This window comes from Emys orbicularis, chromosome 9, assembly GCF_028017835.1.
Source record: "Emys orbicularis isolate rEmyOrb1 chromosome 9, rEmyOrb1.hap1, whole genome shotgun sequence".
Classification (NCBI taxonomy): domain Eukaryota; kingdom Metazoa; phylum Chordata; order Testudines; family Emydidae; genus Emys; species Emys orbicularis.
In genome coordinates this window covers 101,952,422-101,973,144 of record NC_088691.1, presented here as the reverse complement: position 1 = coordinate 101,973,144, position 20,723 = coordinate 101,952,422, and the positions used below count along the sequence as shown (strand labels likewise).

Genomic DNA, 20,723 nt, shown 5'->3' with positions numbered 1-20,723 from the left:
TGCACTTGACATGGCAGCCTGGTTAGATGTCCAGTTTGGGAGAGCAGTACTTCAGTCACTGTTTGACACAGCTGAAACTCCTCACTCTTGCTCTCCAGGGAGGACACCTACAGTCAGATCCACGATGACACATACTTGAAGAAGAAGAAAGAATGGTTACTTAACTTGCAGTAACTATGGTTCTTCGAGATATTGTATTCAGTGTAAATCCCACAGCCCACCTTCTGTCCCTACTTTCGCAGTCCTCCGCAATGTGGGTTTGAATTGAGGGGAATTGAAGGAAAGTCATGGCCGTTCCATCCTTTATGCCTTCATATGGGAGCATGAGGCAGCACAGGGTGCATGCCCACCCCAACAAACACCGCTATTTTTAAAAAACAACCTCCCATCATATGCCTCTACAGTAGGTTCCATACTGATTACAGCCTCTCAAAGAACCCCATTTACTGTAGGGTAGATAACCATTCTCTATTAAAAAATACATTTCCAGCAGCAGCCCTGGGTAAAATGAACTTTGAGAATGAATGGTTCTGGAAGTAGTTGCTGTCAACTACTAAGCAGAGTCTTGCTTGAATGGCATCATGGTTATTCCACAAGCCTTGTTTGTTAAATGAGTTCATCTGACTGGTTAATTATCCCCTGTTGTTTGGAACTTAATGATTGTTATAAATTATATTTTCCCTCATCTCCCTCTGAGTGCTGCTTACAAACAATATTTTGTTAGTCTTGAAGTTTTAAGCCATCAACATATCTCAAAAGCAATCCTCCTTTTGCATTCTTAGTAGAATGGGGCAAATCAGAATTTTTTTTTTTTTTTTTTTTTTAAACCAAAAATTCTAGGGCTGTGTATCCGAACATTACAGAGCTCCACTTCTGTTTGTTGTATCATTGCATGAAACCCACTTTTTCACTTACCCATGAGATTAGATTAAATTCTGTTTTGGAGGTTGAGAGTGCTATAGTTTATAGTCATATCTGCACAATTTATAGTTTGTCTCCTTTAATGTTTGATGTGCTGTTAGTTTTATGACCCATTCCATCTCTTGGGGAGGAAGCAAATCTATCACCTAAACACATGCATAAAGCTGTCTCTAATAACCCCAACAACAAACTCTTAGATGATCACTGTTTCTGTCTCTGCATGGGACAGAGTCCTCTTTGAGTGGGAGTGGAGGCCGCCTAATGGAAATATAAATTATGAAAGCATCACATGCATTCTTCTGGCAAGTGGACTTCAGTAGTTTAAATAAAATCTTGGCTTTGTTCGACTTCTCTGGAAGTTACAAACTACGTAGCAAACATTGTGCAAAACTGAGAAGGTTTCTTTGGAGTCAAAACTTGAATTTTTCCTCCTCACTGGGTGCGGCGCTGGGAGAAGATGCTTTTTTAAACTCTGCTGTTACGTGTAAGTGTAAAGACCCAAACTAGCTATATACCAGGACAGCACAGAACTCCACTTCTCTGTTATGTCTTGCATGAAACCCACCTTCTCACTTAACCAGGAAGGCAGCAGGAATGGCTTACTTTGTGAAACACAACCTTACACTATAGATGCAATGAGAACATTGCAATACAGATATGTGACAACTTCATTATGTGTGTTAGTAACCTGCAAGGTTGGTTAGGAAAGCAAAGGGGGAGAAACACTACCTGTCTGACATGTTAAATCTGATTTACTTTGGGTTAGCTTCGGTATCTTCACAGAATCAGACAGGACAGAGTTCAGGTGAAATCGAGAGCTCCAACTTTGGCTTGTTGCATCTTATTCTGACAACTCCTAGCCCTGCTACCAGAACTTCCCGTCTTAATGCTGGCGCTTCCAGATCTGTCTGAGGACCAGTGCTGGGCTTTTCCTCTCGATCCAAAAACTCTGAGCCTTGAAGTCTCATGTTGGCATTTTGTTGAACTCTGACTTGAACATATATATATGGTGCAGAAAATCTTTCTGGGGAGGCGTAATTAATAATAATAACCCCCCCAGCAAGGAAAACCTGTACTTAAAGTAAAAACTTCCCATTGCAGGTCTCTTGCAACAGCATTATTCCGTGACACAAGTCCTCCATTCCTGGACTGTTACCCTGGCCCCTGTTATAGACCATTTGGCAATCAGATCTGCTTACCAGCCTCTAATAGAAGGATCTTCAGTGTTTGCACATTCTATTGTGAAGAAATTTTTGAAAGCACTAAATATGTATTTTCACCTATTGGTGAGTTGCCGCCGTTTTGTGACTTAAATTCTAATGCTCATGACATTAATAAAATCGCCATTTGAACTTCAACTATCCGGATATATGTTGGGAAAATAACCCAGCGGGGCACAGACTATCCAACAAATTCTTGGACTGCATTGCAGACAACTTTTTATTTCAGAAGGTTGAAAAAGCTACTAGGAGGGAAGCTGTTCTAGACTTGATTTTAACAAATAGGGAGGAACTCATTGAGAATTTTAAAGTAGAAGGCAGCTTGGGTGAAAGTGATCATGAAATCATAGAGTTTGCAATTCTAAGGAAGGGTAGAAGGGAGAACAGCAAAATAGAGACAATGGATTTCAGGAAGGCAGATTTTGGTAAGCTCAGAGAGCTGATAGGTAAGGTCCCATGGGAATCAAGACTGAGGGGAAAAACAACTGAGGAGAGTTGGCAGTTTTTCAAAGGGACACTATTAAGGGCCCAAAAGCCAGCTATTCCGCTGGTGAGGAAAGATAGAAAATGTGGCAAAAGACCACCTTGGCTTAACCACGAGATCTTGCATGATCTAAAAAATAAAAAGGAGTCATATAAAAAATGGAAACTAGGACAGATTACAAAGGATGAATATAGGCAAACAACACAGGAATGCAGGGGCAAGATTAGAAAGGCAAAGGCACAAAATGAACTCAAACTAGCTACAGGAGTAAAGGGAAACAAGAAGACTTTTTATCAATACATTAGAAGCAAGAGGAAGACCAAAGACAGGGTAGGCCCACTGCTTAGTAAAGAGGGAGAAACAGTAACAGGAAACTTGGAAATGGCAGAGATGCTTAATGACTTCTTTGTTTCGGTCTTCACCGAGAAGTCTGAAGGAATGCCTAACATAGTAAATGCTAATGGGAAGGGGATAGGTTTAGCAGATAAAATAAAAAAAGAACAAGTTAAAAATCACTTAGAAAAGTTAGATGCCGGCAAGTCACCAGGGCCTGATGAAATGCATCCTAGAATACTCAAGGAGCTAATAGAGGAGGTATCTGAGCCTCTAGCTATTATCTTTGGAAAATCATGGGAGACGGGAGAGATTCCAGAAGACTGGAAAAGGGCAAATATAGTGCCCATCTATAAAAAGGGAAATAAAAACAACCCAGGAAACTACAGACCAGTTAGTTTAACTTCTGTGCCAGGGAAGATAATGGAGCAAGTAATTAAGGAAATCATCTGCAAACACTTGGAAGGTGGTAAGGTGATAGGGAACAGCCAGCATGGATTTGTAAAGAACAAATCATGTCAAACCAATCTGATAGCTTTCTTTGATAGGATAACGAGTCTTGTGGATAAGGGAGAAGCTGTGGATGTGGTATACCTAGACTTTAGTAAGGCATTTGATACGGTCTCGCATGATATTCTTATCGATAAACTAGGCAAATACAATTTAGATGGGGCTACTATAAGGTGGGTGCATAACTGGCTGGATAACCATACTCAGAGAGTTGTTATTAATGGTTCCCAATCCTGCTGGAAAGGTATAACGAGTGGGGTTCCGCAGGGGTCTGTTTTGGGACCGGCTCTGTTCAATATCTTCATTAACGACTTAGATATTGGCATAGAAAGTACGCTTATTAAGTTTGCGGATGATACCAAACTGGGAGGGATTGCAACTGCTTTGGAGGACAGGGTCATAATTCAAAATGATCTGGACAAATTGGAGAAATGATCTGAGTTAAACAGGATGAAGTTTAACAAAGACAAATGCAAAGTGCTCCACTTAGGAAGAAAAAATCAGTTTCACACATACAGAATGGGAAGAGACTGTCTAGGAAGGAATACGGCAGAAAGGGATCTAGGGGTTATAGCGGACCACAAGCTAAATATGAGTCAACAGTGTGATGCTGTTGCAAAAAAAGCAAACATGATTCTGGGATGTATTAACAGGTGTGTTGTGAGCAAGACACGAGAAGTCATTCTTCTGCTCTACTCTGCTCTGGTTAGGCCTCAGCTGGAGTATTGTGTCCAGTTCTGGGCACCGCATTTCAAGAAAGATGTGGAGAAATTGGAAAGGGTCCAGAGAAGAGCAACAAGAATGATTAAAGGTCTTGAGAACATGACCTATGAAGGAAGGCTGAAAGAATTGGGTTTGTTTAGTTTGGAAAAGAGAAGACTGAGAGGGGACATGATAGCAGTTTTCAGGTATCTAAAAGGGTGTCATAAGGAGGAGGGAGAAAACTTGTTCACCTTAGCCTCTAAGGATAGAACAAGAAGCAATGGGCTTAAACTGCAACAAGGGAGGTCTAGGTTGGACATTAGGAAAAAGTTCCTAACTGTCAGGGTGGTTAAACACTGGAATAAATTGCCTAGGGAGGTTGTGGAATCTCCATCTCTGGAGATATTTAAGAGTAGGTTAGATAAATGTCTATCAGGAATGGTCTAGACAGTATTTGGTCCTGCCATGCGGGCAGGGGACTGGACTCGACCTCTCGAGGTCCCTTCCAGTCCTAGAATCTATGAATCTATGAACCTTTGAGAGGATGCTCTCTGTATCCTCTATCCCTCAGATCCGCGTTCCGTGCAGTGATGACCTCAGCCAGGAGAGTCTGTGAGATCCAAGTCTTGAGGGCCAACCGTCTTTTATACAGCGAGCCATAAGGGGAAGGTGGCTTTATGCAGCATCGTAAATAGCTGACTAAAGTGATTTCTAATTTCCATTTTAACCAATCCATTAATCTCCACATACTCTTCCCTAAACTTCACTTAGCACCAGAAGAGGCTAGGTTGAATAGCTTAGATGTTATGCTCTTAGCTTTTATTTAGATAGGGCAAAGCCCATATGAAAATTGCCTTGATTAGACTTAGTTTATGTGGATAAATCTGAGGGGGATGGAAAGCAGTGGCATAACATCTCTGATCGTGGATTTTCTGATGGATAAAATTTTGTGTGCTGTCTTATCTATTAGGCATTTGCAAAGCACCAATCACCATTGTAAGGTATCAAGGTTCTTCATCATACACAAGCATTATGATCACCTACTTTGCAGGTGTCCCTGTGTCTGAAAGTCTTAACACACATACTTCATCTTGTCTAAAGCAACTTCCCTAGAAAGTCTGATGAATAGTTACAGAGAGATGCATTTCCACTACCCAGTATTCTATTTGTACCTTTATGAAGTGTTCCTCTAGATTTGATAGTTAGGTCTGATTCCCAATGCTGGAGAACAATTAACTAGCATTAACAAATCTGTAAAGGAGGGAAGTACAAGAACAACTAATTAATCTCCCCAGCTGTGGGATCTGTAGTGACACTACTCAAAGGAGAAAGGTGTATATACATTTCAGCTCTTCAAACAATAAACTTGTATTGATCCACCCACTCCCCATTTTCAAAACCTTACTCTTTTCTGAGGTGGGTTGGAGCCACAGCTCCCTAAATAATCTTGACCGTAAATGTTTGGTTGGTTTTGTGAGGGGGATTGTGCACATTGCCCCAATTGGCTACCGCTGTCTTCAATGTGCTGCTGCTGCTCAATGATTAAGCACTCCCTTCTTCATAGTAAACAATCTTTCAAAGTCTGTTTATTATGTATGATGATCATTAAGCATGGGGGGGGGAGGAGTTGATTTTCATGCATTTTAAAAAAATGTATTTACCAGAAAGTTGCAAATGAACCATTTCATCTAGTCTTGCATCAAACAAAATGTCAGAGTTCTGTGTTTGTTCTTGTGTTCGAAGCATGTGTCCTCAGGTATGTGAGCCTGGGTTATTTCCTCAGCATTTCCGATATTGCTTGTTGATAGTTTAGCTTTCAGTGAAATGATGGCCTATAGTTTTGGCCTTTTTTAATTATCAGGATGGTAAATTGTTGTATATTATTACCAGAGATTAAATGAGTCACTGCTCAAATGTTTTGGGTTACTTCCAGGAGAACACAAAATAAATTTTGAGCAGACTTTTCTAAATACTATAAAACTTGAAAGTGCCGAGAAATACTACAGGGGTGAGAAACAAGGCTCCTTGGGCTTCATATCACAGTTTAAAAAAATAATTTAATAACTGTCATGTGCTGCTCATTGTGACATCTGAGAACATGATTTGAATTGAAAACAAGGAACAGATTAAAGTAAATTGCCCTCAGTAGCCAGCACCTATCTACCTCACTGTACTGCTCCAGTCCATCATGAGAGAAACCTCACCAGCCGGAGTCAGTCAGCCCTTGACCAAACAGATGTATCTTGCACTGCACTATAAAGGTCAGCCAACTCTTGACCTTGTAGATCTACAGCTGGGAACCTCTGACTGAAAACACCCTGATGGAGTCCTGCTGTCACATGTTCATATAAGAACATAAGAACATAAAGGCCGTACTGGGTCAGACCAAAGGTCCATCTAGCCCAGTATCTGTCTACTGACAGTGGCCAATGCCAGGTGCCCCAGAGGGAGTGAACCTAACAGGCAATGATCAAGTGATCTCTCTCCTGCCATCCATCTCCATCCTCTGACGAACAGAGGCTAGGGACACCATTCTTACCCATCCTGGCTAATAGCCATTTATGGACTTAGCCACCATGAATTTATCCAGTCCCCTTTTAAACATTGTTATAGTCCTAGCCTTCACAACCTCCTCAGGTAAGGAGTTCCACAAGTTGACTGTGCGCTGCGTGAAGAAGAACTTCCTTTTATTTGTTTTAAACCTGCTGCCTATTAATTTCATTTGGTGACCCCTAGTTCTTGTATTATGGGAATAAGTAAATAACTTTTCCTTATCCACTTTCTCAACATCACTCATGATTTTATATACCTCTATCATGTCCCCCCTTAGTCTTCTCTTTTCCAAACTGAAGAGTCCTAGCCTCTTTAATCTTTCCTCATATGCGACCCTCTCTAAACCCTTAATCATTTTAGTTGCTCTTTTCTGAACCTTTTCTAGTGCTAGAATATCTTTTTTGAGGTGAGGAGACCACATCTGTACACAGTATTCGAGATGTGGGCGTACCATGGATTTATATAAGGGCAATAATATATTCTCAGTCTTATTCTCTATCCCCTTTTTAATGATTCCTAACATCCTGTTTGCTTTTTTGACCGCCGCTGCACACTGCGTGGACATCTTTAGAGAACTATCCACGATGACGCCAAGATCTTTTTCCTGACTCGTTGTAGCTAAATTAGCCCCCATCATGTTGTATGTATAGTTGGGGTTATTTTTTCCAATGTGCATTACTTTACATTTATCCACATTAAATTTCATTTGCCATTTTGCTGCCCAATCACTTAGTTTTGCGAGATCTTTTTGAAGTTCTTCACAATCTGCTTTGGTCTTAACTATCTTGAGCAGTTTAGTATCATCTGCAAACTTTGCCACCTCACTGTTTACCCCTTTCTCCAGATCATTTATGAATAAATTGAATAGGATTGGTCCTAGGACTGACCCTTGGGGAACACCACTAGTTACCCCTAGGAACTATATCTAGGAATTGCCAGCAAAAGTGCCTCAACCCAAATACTACTGAGGATGACCATGCATATAAACTGTCAGATCAGCTCTTGGATAAATAATTTGGGTAAATATCACCCAGAGTATTTACCCATGGCCAGAATGGCTCCTGCAGTGGTAGTCAATGTCTTGCATTTCAGATAGTAAACAGCATAACAACTTGATCTGAAATAGTTTCATTCTAGCTATTAGACATTAATTAATTAACAGCTGCTCTGTGACCATTCCACACAGGCCGTATTGTTTCATATGGAGGTCTGGTATAAGTGGCCTGATAAAGTTAATGACAGCAAGATGACTTTTATTCTAGTTTGGTTCCTTGCACTCCTCATGCCATGGCTAACCCTGCCGGACAGGCACTGCTCCTGTGATGATATTGCTCACAGGTTCTTGGTTCAGGCTTGGTGTTAATGCATTTGATTCGTATGTTCTAGTTAATTAAAAGAAGTCTATTTATCGTGTGTGAGTGTCAGCAGCATAAACCATCTACAGATAGTTTGTGACTAAGGTTTGCTGGGCTTTGATGCACAGCCGGAAGCGAATAACTTCCTGCCCCTGCCCCAAGATCTGCCTCTCATTTCCCAAACCAGGCCTTTCTGGCCTGTACACAGAGGCACTTCGCTGTCAGACTTCAGACGCCAGTGTGAACATTAGCAGTTCTGCTGAGTGTCTCTTTGCTTCATCCAGGATCTGTTTCTCTGAAGATTTGATTACTGTGTAAATTCCAGATTACAGCCCACATGGCCTGCAATTTTGCAGAGCTTTGTAGCAGTTTTTCTTTCTGAGGCCCACCTAACATGCTATAAAATCTCCACGGCCCACCTGTGCCACAAGAACTGGTTTTCTGCATATAAAAGCCAGGGCTGGCGTTAGGGGGTAGCAAGCTGGGCAGTTGCCTGGGGCCCTGCAAAGCTACATTGCTCAGTCTTTGGCTTCAGCCCCGGGTGGTGGGGCTCAGGGCCCCGGGCTTCAGCCCCATGTGATGGGGTTTCGGCTTTCTGCCCTGGGCCCAAGTGAGTCTAATGCTGGCCCTGCTTGGTGGACCCCCTGAAACCTGCTCGTGGCCCCCTAGGGGGCCCCGGACCCCTTGTTGAGAACCACTGGTCTAGAGCAGTGGTTCTCACCTGGCGGTACGCAGAGATGTTCCAGGGGGTATATCAACCCTGGGCATATCAACTCAGTTCTACAACAGGCTACATAAAAAGCACTACTGAGGTCAGTACAAACTAAAATTTAATACAAAGACTTGTTTATACTGCTGTATATGCTACACACTGAAATGTAAGTACAATATTTATATTCCAATTGATTTATTTTATAATTAGATGGTAAAAATGAGCAAGTAAGCAAATTTTTTTCAGTACTAGTGTGCTGTGACACTTTTGTATTTTATGTCTGATTTTGTAAGCAAGCAGTTTTTAAGTGAGGTGAAAATTGCTGGGGGCGGGGGTATGCAAGACAAATCCGACTCCTGAAAAGGGGTACAGTCGTCTGGAAAGGTTGGGAGCCACTGGTCTAGAGCTCCTCCAGATTAAATGCGGTGACTTCTAAAGGAGCTGATTGCTATTATAACCAGAATTATTTGTCAGAAGGGCAAGGAAAGAGGATGGGGTACGGTGCACTTTTCCTTTAAGGCAGCTGTGATTCAGACAGCACAGTGGGTTTTTTCTGACTGAGAAAAACCTTTTTGTATGGAACACTACACTGGCTGAGGCACAGTTTCTAAACCAAAGCGTGACCCATCCACAGTCACCGACTAAGCTGTCTTTAAAATGAGCTGACCTGAACCAATTTTAAAACTAGCTCAGGTAACATGGATTTAGTTCCAGTGTAGCTAGGGCTTCTGTAGACTTTCAGAAACAGTAACTGAAAGAAAACAAATATTTGTTTGGATAGAATCCCATTTCCTTTGTAAGAATCAACACTGTTGATTCATTGATAGGAAATGGGAGAGACAGCATGTCATGTTTGGAAAGAAACCCTGGATAATTCCACAGTTCTCTAACTATAGTTTTTCCCAACAGCTTCTTAATACCTCGAGTCCAGAATTTGCACCATGAAGTGTAGTGGAGAAATCATTTGCTATCAGTTTGGAACAAGAGATTGATTCCTTTTAGCTCTGAAGTCTGGTGTTTCCAGTTTCACATGGTGTTTTGAGCCTCCTGTAAACATTTTTACTATAAAGTCTAGCAATATTTTATGTAAAATATCTCTTGGATTCCAGTCCTCTCCTGATCCTCACCCACTATGATTGTTTTCTTCCAACTTTGTTGAATCTTGGTCTAATAAAACGTAATTCCTAACACGGTTTGCTGGTTTGCTGACTTCAAGACTTTTCAGACCAAGGTCAGAAGGGACCATTGTGATCATCTAAAGTCTGAGTCGTGTTAATGGTCTTTCTATTGGTGGAACAATCTTTCTTTGGATATTTTTTTCTCGTGGGATGCAGATGGGGAATCTAATAGTCTGAACTCAGTACTAGGAGCCAGGACCTCCTGACTTCTAATCCTACTTCTGGCACTTCATATTCTGGTCTTCACTAGACAAGGAAATAGAGATATTGATTGCAACAATTACTCTTGTCCTTGCACCATGCAGTATATCCACATAGCTGTTTTGATGCATTCCTGCCCAGTACACATGCTGCCCATGGTTTCACTAATGTATAATGGGTCTCCTGAAGAACTGTTGCTGGGAGCAAGGACATTTGATAACTTCAATACATGAAGCAGTGCATTGTGGGATGGAGCGAGGAGGGACTGGCTGAACTAGTGCAGTTCCAGGGCTTGAGGTCTCCTGTACACACTGCGTAGAAACTACGATTGTACATTGTTCCCCAGTCAGCCACACCTGAGCTGAAATCCTTGTTCCAAGTCTTACCAACAATTTGTTCTAGTAATTGTTGGTTATAAAATACCTAAGAAGGCAGCTGTGGGTGGAAGATGAGCCATTGAATGTCGTGATTTCCATGACATGGGACATTGTGGAAAACTCGTTCCATTTCAAAAGGAAGAAAAATAGAAATGTCAAGATCTCTGCAGAACGGAAATATGAAAAAAGTAATTTTACATACTCATGGTTTTGTTTCCAAAATTCCAAGCTCTCAGGCTCCCCATCAGCCCTGTCCCAGGCAGGGAGCCTGGAAACTCTGAGAGCCTCCAGGCTTGTGGTGCTGAGCAGGGAGTCTGGAAGACCTGGGATCTCCAGCCTTGGAGCAGTCCTCATGGCAGGGTTGCCTCAGAGCCGGGGTCCTGGAAGTGCAGGCTCCCCAGCAGCCGCAGAAAGCAAGGCCAGGTTTTGTCAGAACACTGCTTGTGTTTATAGGAAGTTCGTTGAAACCAATTTTTGTGGAACATTTTGGTTTCAACAAACCAGCGTTTTCCATCGAAAACTGGTTTTGCTGGAAAACTCCTGACCAGCTCCAGCCACAGTATGTCTTACGAGCATGCTCAAGGCATTCCAAGCAATGGCATGCTGCTCAGCCTTTTTGCTTACTTGTGGGCCTGAATACTGCGTGTCAGCAGAAATACGAGGGTCTCTTTTGAACACTTCATCAATGGGGGCAAGGTCACTGATTGGTCTGGACTGTTCTCTGGAGAAGAAGGTCCTCTGGGAAAATGTTTAATAGGTATTGGGCAGTATGCTATGGGAGGAAGTGATCAACTCTTGATAGAGTTTTAAAACTGCGTTTAAAACATTGGAAATCTCACTAGGGATCAGCTGTTGTTTCCAGCTGCCTCCACAGTAGCTTTACTGCCTTAGCAGATATATCTGCCCACTTACCTGCAGCTGTAGTGAGTACCTGGAAAGAGGACTTGGGGATTACCAGCAGCAAAATGAACCATGGGGAAAGAAGCCTGCTCAAACCACCTTCTAGTCATGCCTGGGATGGTGGAAGTCTTTTTGATGGGTCCTTTTCAGTCCCTTGGGATGGTGGGCATAGATATAGTTTGGGAGGGTCTATCGCAGAAACTGGAGATGAAGGGAAACTGGTGCTACCATCAGATGTCCTGTCTACTCTGGAGATAAATAAAAGAATCCTAGTTGTTTGACTTGCCTCTTTTTACTGTGATTGAATGTGATTGAACCCTTACAGAGGAAGGACTTCCTGTTTTCTCTGGCTAGCTTTTCTGTTACTGGTGTAAATCAATATTTTAACCTCTGGTTTTCTTTCTCCTCTTACAGGTCAGCCAGTTCAGACAGCTCTATTCCAAAGTCATTAATGATAAGCATGACGATGTTATGGCCAAGTTTGGAGCAATCCTGGCCCAGGGCATCTTGGATGCAGGTAACTTCCTTTGGATTAAAGCAGTAAAAAGTTCTAAAACTTTGATCAGGGCCGCCGGAAGTGTTCTACGTCTCTTGAAGCCGATGGTGAAAAAGATTTGGAAGCCTGGAGCTCTGGCTAATCTAGAGCTATTCATTATTACATGGGAGTTTCACAGATAGAGGTTTATCACAAAGGGTATGATAGTTACAGGGGTATCAGAGCTTCCACAAACCCCTTGTTTTCAGGGGGTTTCACCTGACTGCAAAAACAAAACCTCTGCAACATTTTCACTGTAAAACTGTTCCAAACTTTAAAGGTAATTCTTTTCCAGATTTCTGCCCAAAATGTCATTTTCCTTTGAATCAATTTGTCATCCAAAGCCTTGATTTACAGTACGTAAGTGGTGTTTATATGTTGCTTCCTTTCTATTGTAAGTAGTTTCTCCACAAGTCAGTTTGGAAACCTTGTGGTATTTGTCTCTCAGCTTTCTTCGGGTTCTGTGTTAGTGAGCATGTTTCCTCATTGTTGGGGAAAAGGTTCAGAGAAGGAAGCACAGTTAATTGTATCAGCATTATTGCAGAAAAGCCAAAGCTATTGTCATCAAAGGGCATCTGCTTCTTATGTCTGTAGCTTGCCAGTTTGGAGAATTTCATTACATGACTGCTAGTGACTAAGTGTTACACCATGGATCTAAACTACTAAAGCCTTTATAACCCCCGGTGCTGAACAACCAGGCCTATTAAGGAAAGATTCCATGGAGAAAAGGAAAACAAATTAAAAGATGTGCCCTTTTCTTTCCCAAGAGCTCACTCTTGCAGGGCTCTTATATTTAGTGATATCAGATATTCCTCCTCTTCTTCCAGTGCTGGCTCATGTCAATTCCATTCTAGGTGTGCACGCCCCCATGTGCACAGTCGTTGGAGACTTTTGCCTTAGTGGTATCCGTAGGGTCGGCTGTGGCGCCCTCTGGAGTGCTGCGCTCATGCGTTGGTATATCAGGCACCGCCAGCCCCACACACTCTCAGTTCCTTCTTACTGCCCATGGGGGTCAGTCGAAGCGCCTCTTTCCCTTGCTTCGCAAGTGGTCGGCGTTTTTTTTTTTTTTTTTTTTTCTCCTACTTGAGCTCTGTGCTTTAGCTGTAAATAGCTTTGCATGGTATCCCTGGCCTCCATCATTCCCTCCCTAGATCCGGGAGACTGGTACGCTACTCTCGACTTGAGAGACGCTTATTTCCTATATATCTCTATCTCCTATATATCCTTATATCTCTATCTTGCCAGGACACAGATGGTTCCTTCGTTTCATGGTGGGCCAGTGCCATTTCCAGTTTATGGCGCTCCTCTTTGGCCTATCCTCGGCCCTGCGGGTCTTTACAAAATGTATGGCCCCAGGAGCCGCTTACCTGAGACCCCAGGGGGTCCAGGTCTATGCTTATCCCAACAATTGGCTCATCAGGGCAGATCATGGGGTCACATGCAGAGCAGATCATGGGGTCACATGCAGAGCAGCCTTGATCTGGTGTGAGCCACATGCCACGACTTGGGCCTGCTAGTGAACGAAAAGAAGTCAACCCTTGTGCCAGTGCAACAGATAGAGTTCATCGCGGGGGTTCTCGACTCCACGCCGGCAAAGGCATTCCTTCCGAAGTCCCGCTTTCGAGCCATGTCGGACGTAATCTCCTGGGTGAGGGATCATCCACTCACCACTGCCCGCACCTGCCTAGGGTTGTTAGGTCATCTAGCAGCCTGCAACTACGTGGTCCACCATGCCCAGCTTCATCTCCGCCCGCTGCAGGCGTGGTTGGCGTCGGTCTACATCCCCAACAGGCATGACCTGGACCTGGTAATCAAGGTGCTGGACCACACAGCGCACCTCCCTGGAACCAGGAACGTTTTGGTAGATCACCTCAGCAGAACCTTCTCATCTCGCCTCGAGTGGTCTCTCCACCCCGATGTGGTCGACCAGATCTTCCGAAGGTGGGGGTTTCCCCAAGTAGACTTGTTCGCGACTCACCACAACAGGAAGTGCCACCTGTTCTGCTCATTCTGGGGGATCGACAGGGACTTCCTGTGCATGCACCTTTCTGTTCCCGCGGTCGGGGTCTCTGATGTATGCTTTCCCGCCAGTGCTGTTGCTCCACAAGGTCCCCATGAAAGTCAAGCAGGACAAGGACAAGGTCATCCTGATTGTCCCAGCTTGACCTCGCCAGCACTGGTTCAACATGCTTATGGACCTGTCAGTGTTGGCCCCGATGGCTGGATCTCCAGTCGCAGAATCACGGCCGTCTCCTGCACCCAAACCGGGCAGCACTGCACCTCACAGCTTGGTTGCTTCATGGTTGACTGCTGAAGAGCAGGAGTGCTCAGCCCGAGACCAGCAGGTCCTACTGGGAAGCAGAAAGCCGTCCACTAGAGCCACCTATCTGGGTAAATGGAAACGCTTCATGTGCTGGACTTTGGCCCTAGGGGTTGGGCCTGAGCAGGCCTCGCTGCAGCTGATCCTGGACTACCTTGTGCATCTTAAGCTCCAGGGGTTGTCCCTTTCATCCGTTAAGGGCCGCTATATCGGCTTTTCACCCTCCGTTCCAGGGCAGATCGGTCTTTGTGCATGGCATGATGGTCCGGTTCTTAAAAGGTCTGGAGCAGTTCTACCCTCAAGTCTGGGATCCTGTCCCTCCGTGGGACCCTAATCTGATACTCACCCGGCTCACGAAAGCCCCCTTCGAGCCCTTGGGGTACTGTTCTCCTCTTCTGCTCTTCTGGAAGGTGTCATTCCTGGTGGCGATAACTTCTGCCCGAAGGGTTTCTGAGATTAGGGCACGCACCTTGGAATCACCTTATACGGTGTTCTTCAAGGACAAGGTCCAGCTGCGACCGCACTCGGCTTCCTGCCCAAGGTGGTTTTGCAGTTTCATACAAGCCAGAACATATTCTTGCAATCTTCTTTCCAAAGCCTCATAAGTCTGAGGAGAAATGTAGGTTGCACTCCCTGGACATCAGGAGAGCGCTAGCCTTCTACATCGTCAGGACCAAACCGTTTCGCAAGTTGACTCAGTTATTCGTCGCGGTAGCAGGTAGGATGAAAGATCGTCCAGTATCCGCCCAGAGGATTTCATCTTGGATCGCCACCTGCATCCGTTTCTACTATGATCAGGCGAAGGTGCCTTCGCTGGCAGTCGTCACCACACGCTCAACTAGAACTCAGGCCTCAGCGGCGGCCTTCCTGACCCAAGTGCCCATTCCAGATATCTGCAGAGACTCTACCTTCACGTTCACATCTCACTACGTGCTTACCCAACAAGCTTGAGATGATGCTGGCTTCGGTAGAGCGGTGCTGCAAGCTGCACGCCCGTGAACTCCGAGCCCACCTCCAGGGATACTGCTTGTGCGTGACCTAGAATGGAATTGACATGAGCAAGCACCCGAAGAAGAAAAAATGGTTACCCACCTTTCGTAGCTGTTACTCTTCAAGATGTGTTGCTCGGGTCCATTCCATTACCCGCCCTCCTACCCTTTTGTCGGAGTTGCTGGCAAGAAGGAACTGAGAGGGCATCGGGCTGGTGGTGCCTGATATACCAACGCATGAGCGCGGCACTCCAAAGGGCGCCACAGTCGACCCTATGGATACCGCTAAGGCAAAAGTGTCCGACGACTGTGCATGTGGGTGTGCATGCACCTAGAATGGAATGGACGTGAGCAACGCATCTCAAAGAACAACTGTTACGAAATGTAGGTAACCTTTTTTTTCTTCCCCTTTGCCGCACAATCAGATGTGGCTTCCACCTCCCTGTCCTGTTGTACTAGGGGCCATTTCCCCCCTTGAGTCCTCTCATCCTACTTCTAAGAGCTCCATTCCCAGCACACTTGCTGCAGCTTGGTCAGAGGACAGACACTGTCCTTTATGTTTTAGGACTGTGGCTGGTAGGAGACACTGGTGTCACTCCAGTCACCTTCCTTCCTCTGCCAGCGCCCCTCCCCCTTATCAAACCTGAGCTCCAGCAGCCTGATTGGCACAAGACTCAAGGCTACTCCCAAACCATAGTCTCCTGTAGTGTAGCATGTTGCCATGAAGCTTGAGGCCAGCGGGGTCATAGATTTTCTTTCATACATGTGGACTTGCCTTGAACTTTATCTCTGTCAGGATCAAGTTAAAAAATTCAAGTAAAATCTTGTTTCCCATCTTATTCATTTATCATACAGTAGCTTGGAAGAGAGAGAGAAAGAGAAGAGGTGTGTGTGTGTGTGTGTGTGTGTGTGAGAGAGAGAGAGAGAGAGAGAAGGTGGGGGGCAGTGTGTGAGAGAGAAGAGGGGGGAGAGTGTATGAAGTAATCACAGGACTGGAAGAGACCTCGAGAGGTCATCTACTCCAGTCCCCTGCACTCAGGGCAGGACTAAGTATTATCTAGACCATCCCTGACAGGTGTTTGTCCAACCTGCTCTTAAAAGTCTCCAATGATGGAGATTCCACAACCTCCCTAGGCAGTTTATTCCAGTGCTTAACCACCATGATAGTCGGGAAGTTTTTCCTAATGTCCAACCTAAACTGCCCTTGCTGCAATTTAAGCCCATTGCTTCTTGTCTTATCCTCAGAGGTGAAGAAGAACAATTTTTCTCCCTCCTCCTCGTAACAACCTTTTATGTACTTGAAAAAGGTTACCATGTCCCCCTTCAGTCTTCTCTTCTGCAGATTGAAGAAACCCATTTTTTTTCAATCTTCCCTCATAGGTCATGTTTTCCAGACCTTTAATCATTTTAATTGTTTTTCTCCAGACTTTCTCTAATTTGTCCACATCTTTCCTGAAATGTGGCGTCCAGAACTGGACACAATACTCCAGTTGAGGCCTAATCAGCACGGAGTTGAGCGGAAGAATTACTTCTCGTGTCTTGCTTACAATACTCCTGCTAATACATCCCAGAACGATGTTTGCTTTTTTTTTGCAACAGTGTTACGCTGTTTACTCATATTTAGCTTGTGTTCCACTCTGAGCCCCAGAGCCATATCCTCCTCCCCCAGTAGCATGACAGCAGTCCTCTCTAGCTGGATAGCTTCCTCAGCCTTGAGCATCTCCATTTAAATACGCTCAATGCATGTGTGAATTCAAAGAAAGCCATGGGCTACAATTTTCATAACCTGCTACCTCATTCACCGAAGACTCTTCAAAAAGAACATACGTTAATCCCTGCGTTCCCTTTATCTTCGCTGCTCCACTAGAAATGCTTATCAGAGGCAGGGAGTGGCAGAGGCTGAAACTTGAATCACTGTTACAGGCAGAGAGGCTTCGTGTTATCTGCCGTAGCTGGTGCAGTTGAACTTGTAATTCTTTATTGGAAGGAAAAGGGGAGCAATTCTATCCCGGCGACAGGCCTTTGATACAGAGGGCAGCATTTTCAGAGTGTCGGGGAGAGCTGTCAGGTGTTTTTGGTTTTTGTTTTGCTCCCACAATGAAGTAGTCATTAGACTTGTGGTGTCGCCTTGGGGGGTGGGGGGGTGCTGTTGAAGTGGAAATAAAGAACTTGGTCAGTGTTTAATTGTTAGGCCTAAGCAGCTGCATTTTGCTAGAGGCTTGCTTTGTTAGATAGCATTAAAAAAAACCCGTACACTGAAACTGACTAGGTTTTCTCCCCAAACCCCTAAGCTTGTGTAGTCTTTTCCTCTCTTGTCCTTAGCTGACAAAGGTTCTTTCTCTGTCCCTTCCCAAATTGACATACATTATCAGAAAAAATATATATTAGTAGATTCGAGCTCTAGGAGTGAACTTGTGATCTCTTTTAGACCTCAGAGTTTAACCTACTTTAAGAGATCCTCTGTGCTCTAAGTATCTATTCTGGTTTTAAATCTTCCCCTCGCTAGGAGTGAGGAGGAAACACCAGCCAAAGTCGATAAGCCAGCATTTATGTAGTGCCTCCAAAATGCATTTGCTGCTCCAGTGGTTGGCTCACGAGCAGCCGCTAACTAAATTGCTCCTGAGTTAAAATTGACAGCACTGATAATCCTGAGGCTGGGAACACACAACCACGTTAATTTCAGTTTCAACTAAAGAAACAAAAAACACATCTGTGTTAACTAAATGCAAAGGGGGGGGAAATACAGTTGCGTTCTAACAGGAAAATACAAGCAGAAGTAAAGTACTGATACTTTAAACCAGTCAAGTGCAGGACAGTGCACTGCCCCTTGAAGGGCCCTGTTTTAGTGTGGATTATCTTCCCCCCTCAGTCAAGAGTGTGGTGGGGTGAGTGGATAAGGAGTACGCCAAAGATAGTTGAATGGGTCCTTTTGTCTTTTGGATTGTGAACTTCTTGCATCAGGTACCATCTTGGTTTTACGTCCTATACTGTGTAGCACAGAGCTCAGAACTGAAGCTTAACTAATAATGAATGGGTAAGAAGAAGTTAAGATCCACAGGGGGGAGGCAGGTGGGACTGAGCCATCAGGGATTTTTCATGTGGTTGTGATGCTCGGAAGACATCTCGGGAGGGTGAGGTAAGAGGGTTCCTTCCGAATTACTTACGGAAGAGCTCACTTTGGATTTGTGCTTGTCAGTCCATCTCAGTATTGTTACCCCAGTAAACATAGAGCTGTCTGGAAATGCTTTTCCCATTTCAAATCCTAAACTCTTTTGATTTCTTGCAATAATACATGCAGCTGCACAGAGGGGTTCCCTCATATACACTTCTACCCTGATATAACGCTGTCCTGGGGAGCCAAAAAATTTTACCGCATTATAGGTGAAACCGCGTTATATTGAACTTGCTTTGATCCGCCGGAGCGCTCAGGCCCGCCCTCCCCGAGCGCTGCTTTACCGCGTTATATCCAAATTTGTGATATATCGGGTCGTGTTATATTGGGGTAGAGGTGTACCGCCAATTCAGTGCTGCTTTCAACTCCTATTAGACATGGAAAAAGCACTGCTCCTTTCCCCGACCTTGCCCGCATTTGTTTAGAGTCCCAATTTAAAATCAGACCTTCCATCAGTAACTCTAGCTATTAGAAACCCAAATCATTATATACATTAATACTTTTGCCTACTAAAGGAGTGCTGTCTTTTGTGTTTTATTGCATATGCGAATCACCTCGCTGACACATGCTGACATTGACTCTGTCAGAGGCTTGGTGGTTTATTGGATGAAATATTGACCTTTCTGCTCTGGAGGTATAGCACAGGTTGTCTTCAATCTGTCGTAGGTGAAGTAAACGATGTGCCTCTGCTCATTTAAAAAATAATCAGTTGAGGGGAGCACTTGGACATTTTTTCCAGGGGCTGTGAAGTACCATCACATTGTTGTATGTTGATGTGACCCAGTGATGATGTGCTGAACATCATCATATTGCACTGGGCCATGCTCTCACAGTGTCGTCAGCAAGGGATTTGTCCCATCAGACAAACTTACAACTCGGTGGGAGGAAATCATGGAAGTTAGACCTTGTCTACACTAAAGGGAAAAGTCGATCTAAGCTATGCAATTTAAGTTACGGGAATAGCGTAACTTAAATTGACGTAGCTTAGATCTACTTATGGTGGGTTCCACACTATGCGACGTCGACTCCCTTTATTCTTCTCGATCCCGGAGTTGACGGGAGAGCGATTGGCGGTCAATTTAGCGGACCCACTAAATCAACCACCGATGCATCAATCGCCGCAGCATCGATCCTCTGGTAAGTGTAGACAAGCCTTTAGATGCTTGCAACTTAAGGCGTGAATTCACTGGTGTATATAACAGCATAACCTAGTTTGTGTTCTTTACTGTTATGAGTCCATATAAAATCTAGGATAGCAGATCCTGGTTATCTAAGGGTTATACACTGTAGGTCCAATAGATTTTGTCGGTAGCAGTATAGGTTTGGGGGTGAGTCTTATGGTTATCTAAGGAGCCCTGAAGATCCTCCATGTTTAATCTCCTTAAAGGGCTGGTCTACATTGGGGGGGGAGGGATCGATCCAAGATACGCAACTTCAGCTATGCGAATAGCGTAGCTGAAGTTGAAGTATCTTGGATCGAATTACCTGGGGTCCAGACGGCGCGGGATCGACGGCCGCGGCTCCCCTGTCGACTGTGCTACCGCCGCTCGCTCTGGTGGAGTTCCGGAGTCAACGGTGAGCGCGTTCGGAGATTGATATATCGCGTCTTAACGAGACGCAATATATCGATCCCGGATAAATTGATTGCTACCCGCCAAGATGGCGGGTAGTGAAGACGTCTCTAACGAGGCCTTAGGGTACATCTTCTCTGGCCTGGCATGTATCCCTTCTGAGCCCATTGGTGCTGCTGCTTAATCATTAAGGCAATAACTGTTGTGCAACACAAGGTCCTTCCATCTTTCCTGCTCCCCCCCAAAACCGTGGATGTGACTGTGGAGTGTGCATGTATGGAGAGCAGAGACAATAGCATGAAAGTATCTCTGAGATCTGTCACTCAGCCAGGAAATTCCAAAGAGTGGATTATATAATTCTGAAGGTTAAAAATAAAAGGTTGGAAAATAAAATTCCAGTAGTTCGAATAAAAGAAGATTAAAGTTGCTTCAGCAATGTGCAGTTGGTTGCTTTTCACAGTCTATCTTATGATCATATAGACAGTAAGACAGTAAAGTAAAAGCTTAAACTTACAAAGAGAGAAAAGGCTAGAAACCATGAACGTGCAATGTCTTTATTTGCAGGGACTATGTTTGTGTGCTTGTACAGTGCCTACCACAGTGGGGTCCTGATCTCTGATTAGAGTGTCTAGCGGCTACTGCAGTAGAAATAAATGATAACAATAAACCAACTGCAAGAGAGCAGTGAGT

The 20,723-nt window shown here is 44.3% G+C and overlaps 1 protein-coding gene across 1 annotated transcript in view; it reads left to right on the top strand.

The window, feature by feature from the left end:
* The window catches only part of PSMD1 (proteasome 26S subunit, non-ATPase 1), a 128,760-nt gene that overhangs the window by 93,049 nt on the left and 14,988 nt on the right, over nucleotides 1–20,723 (top strand). The window contains exon 19 of the mRNA XM_065411440.1: nucleotides 11,861–11,963. Within this exon, the coding sequence (XP_065267512.1) occupies nucleotides 11,861–11,963 (103 nt within the window). The remainder of the gene's footprint in view (nucleotides 1–11,860; nucleotides 11,964–20,723) is intronic.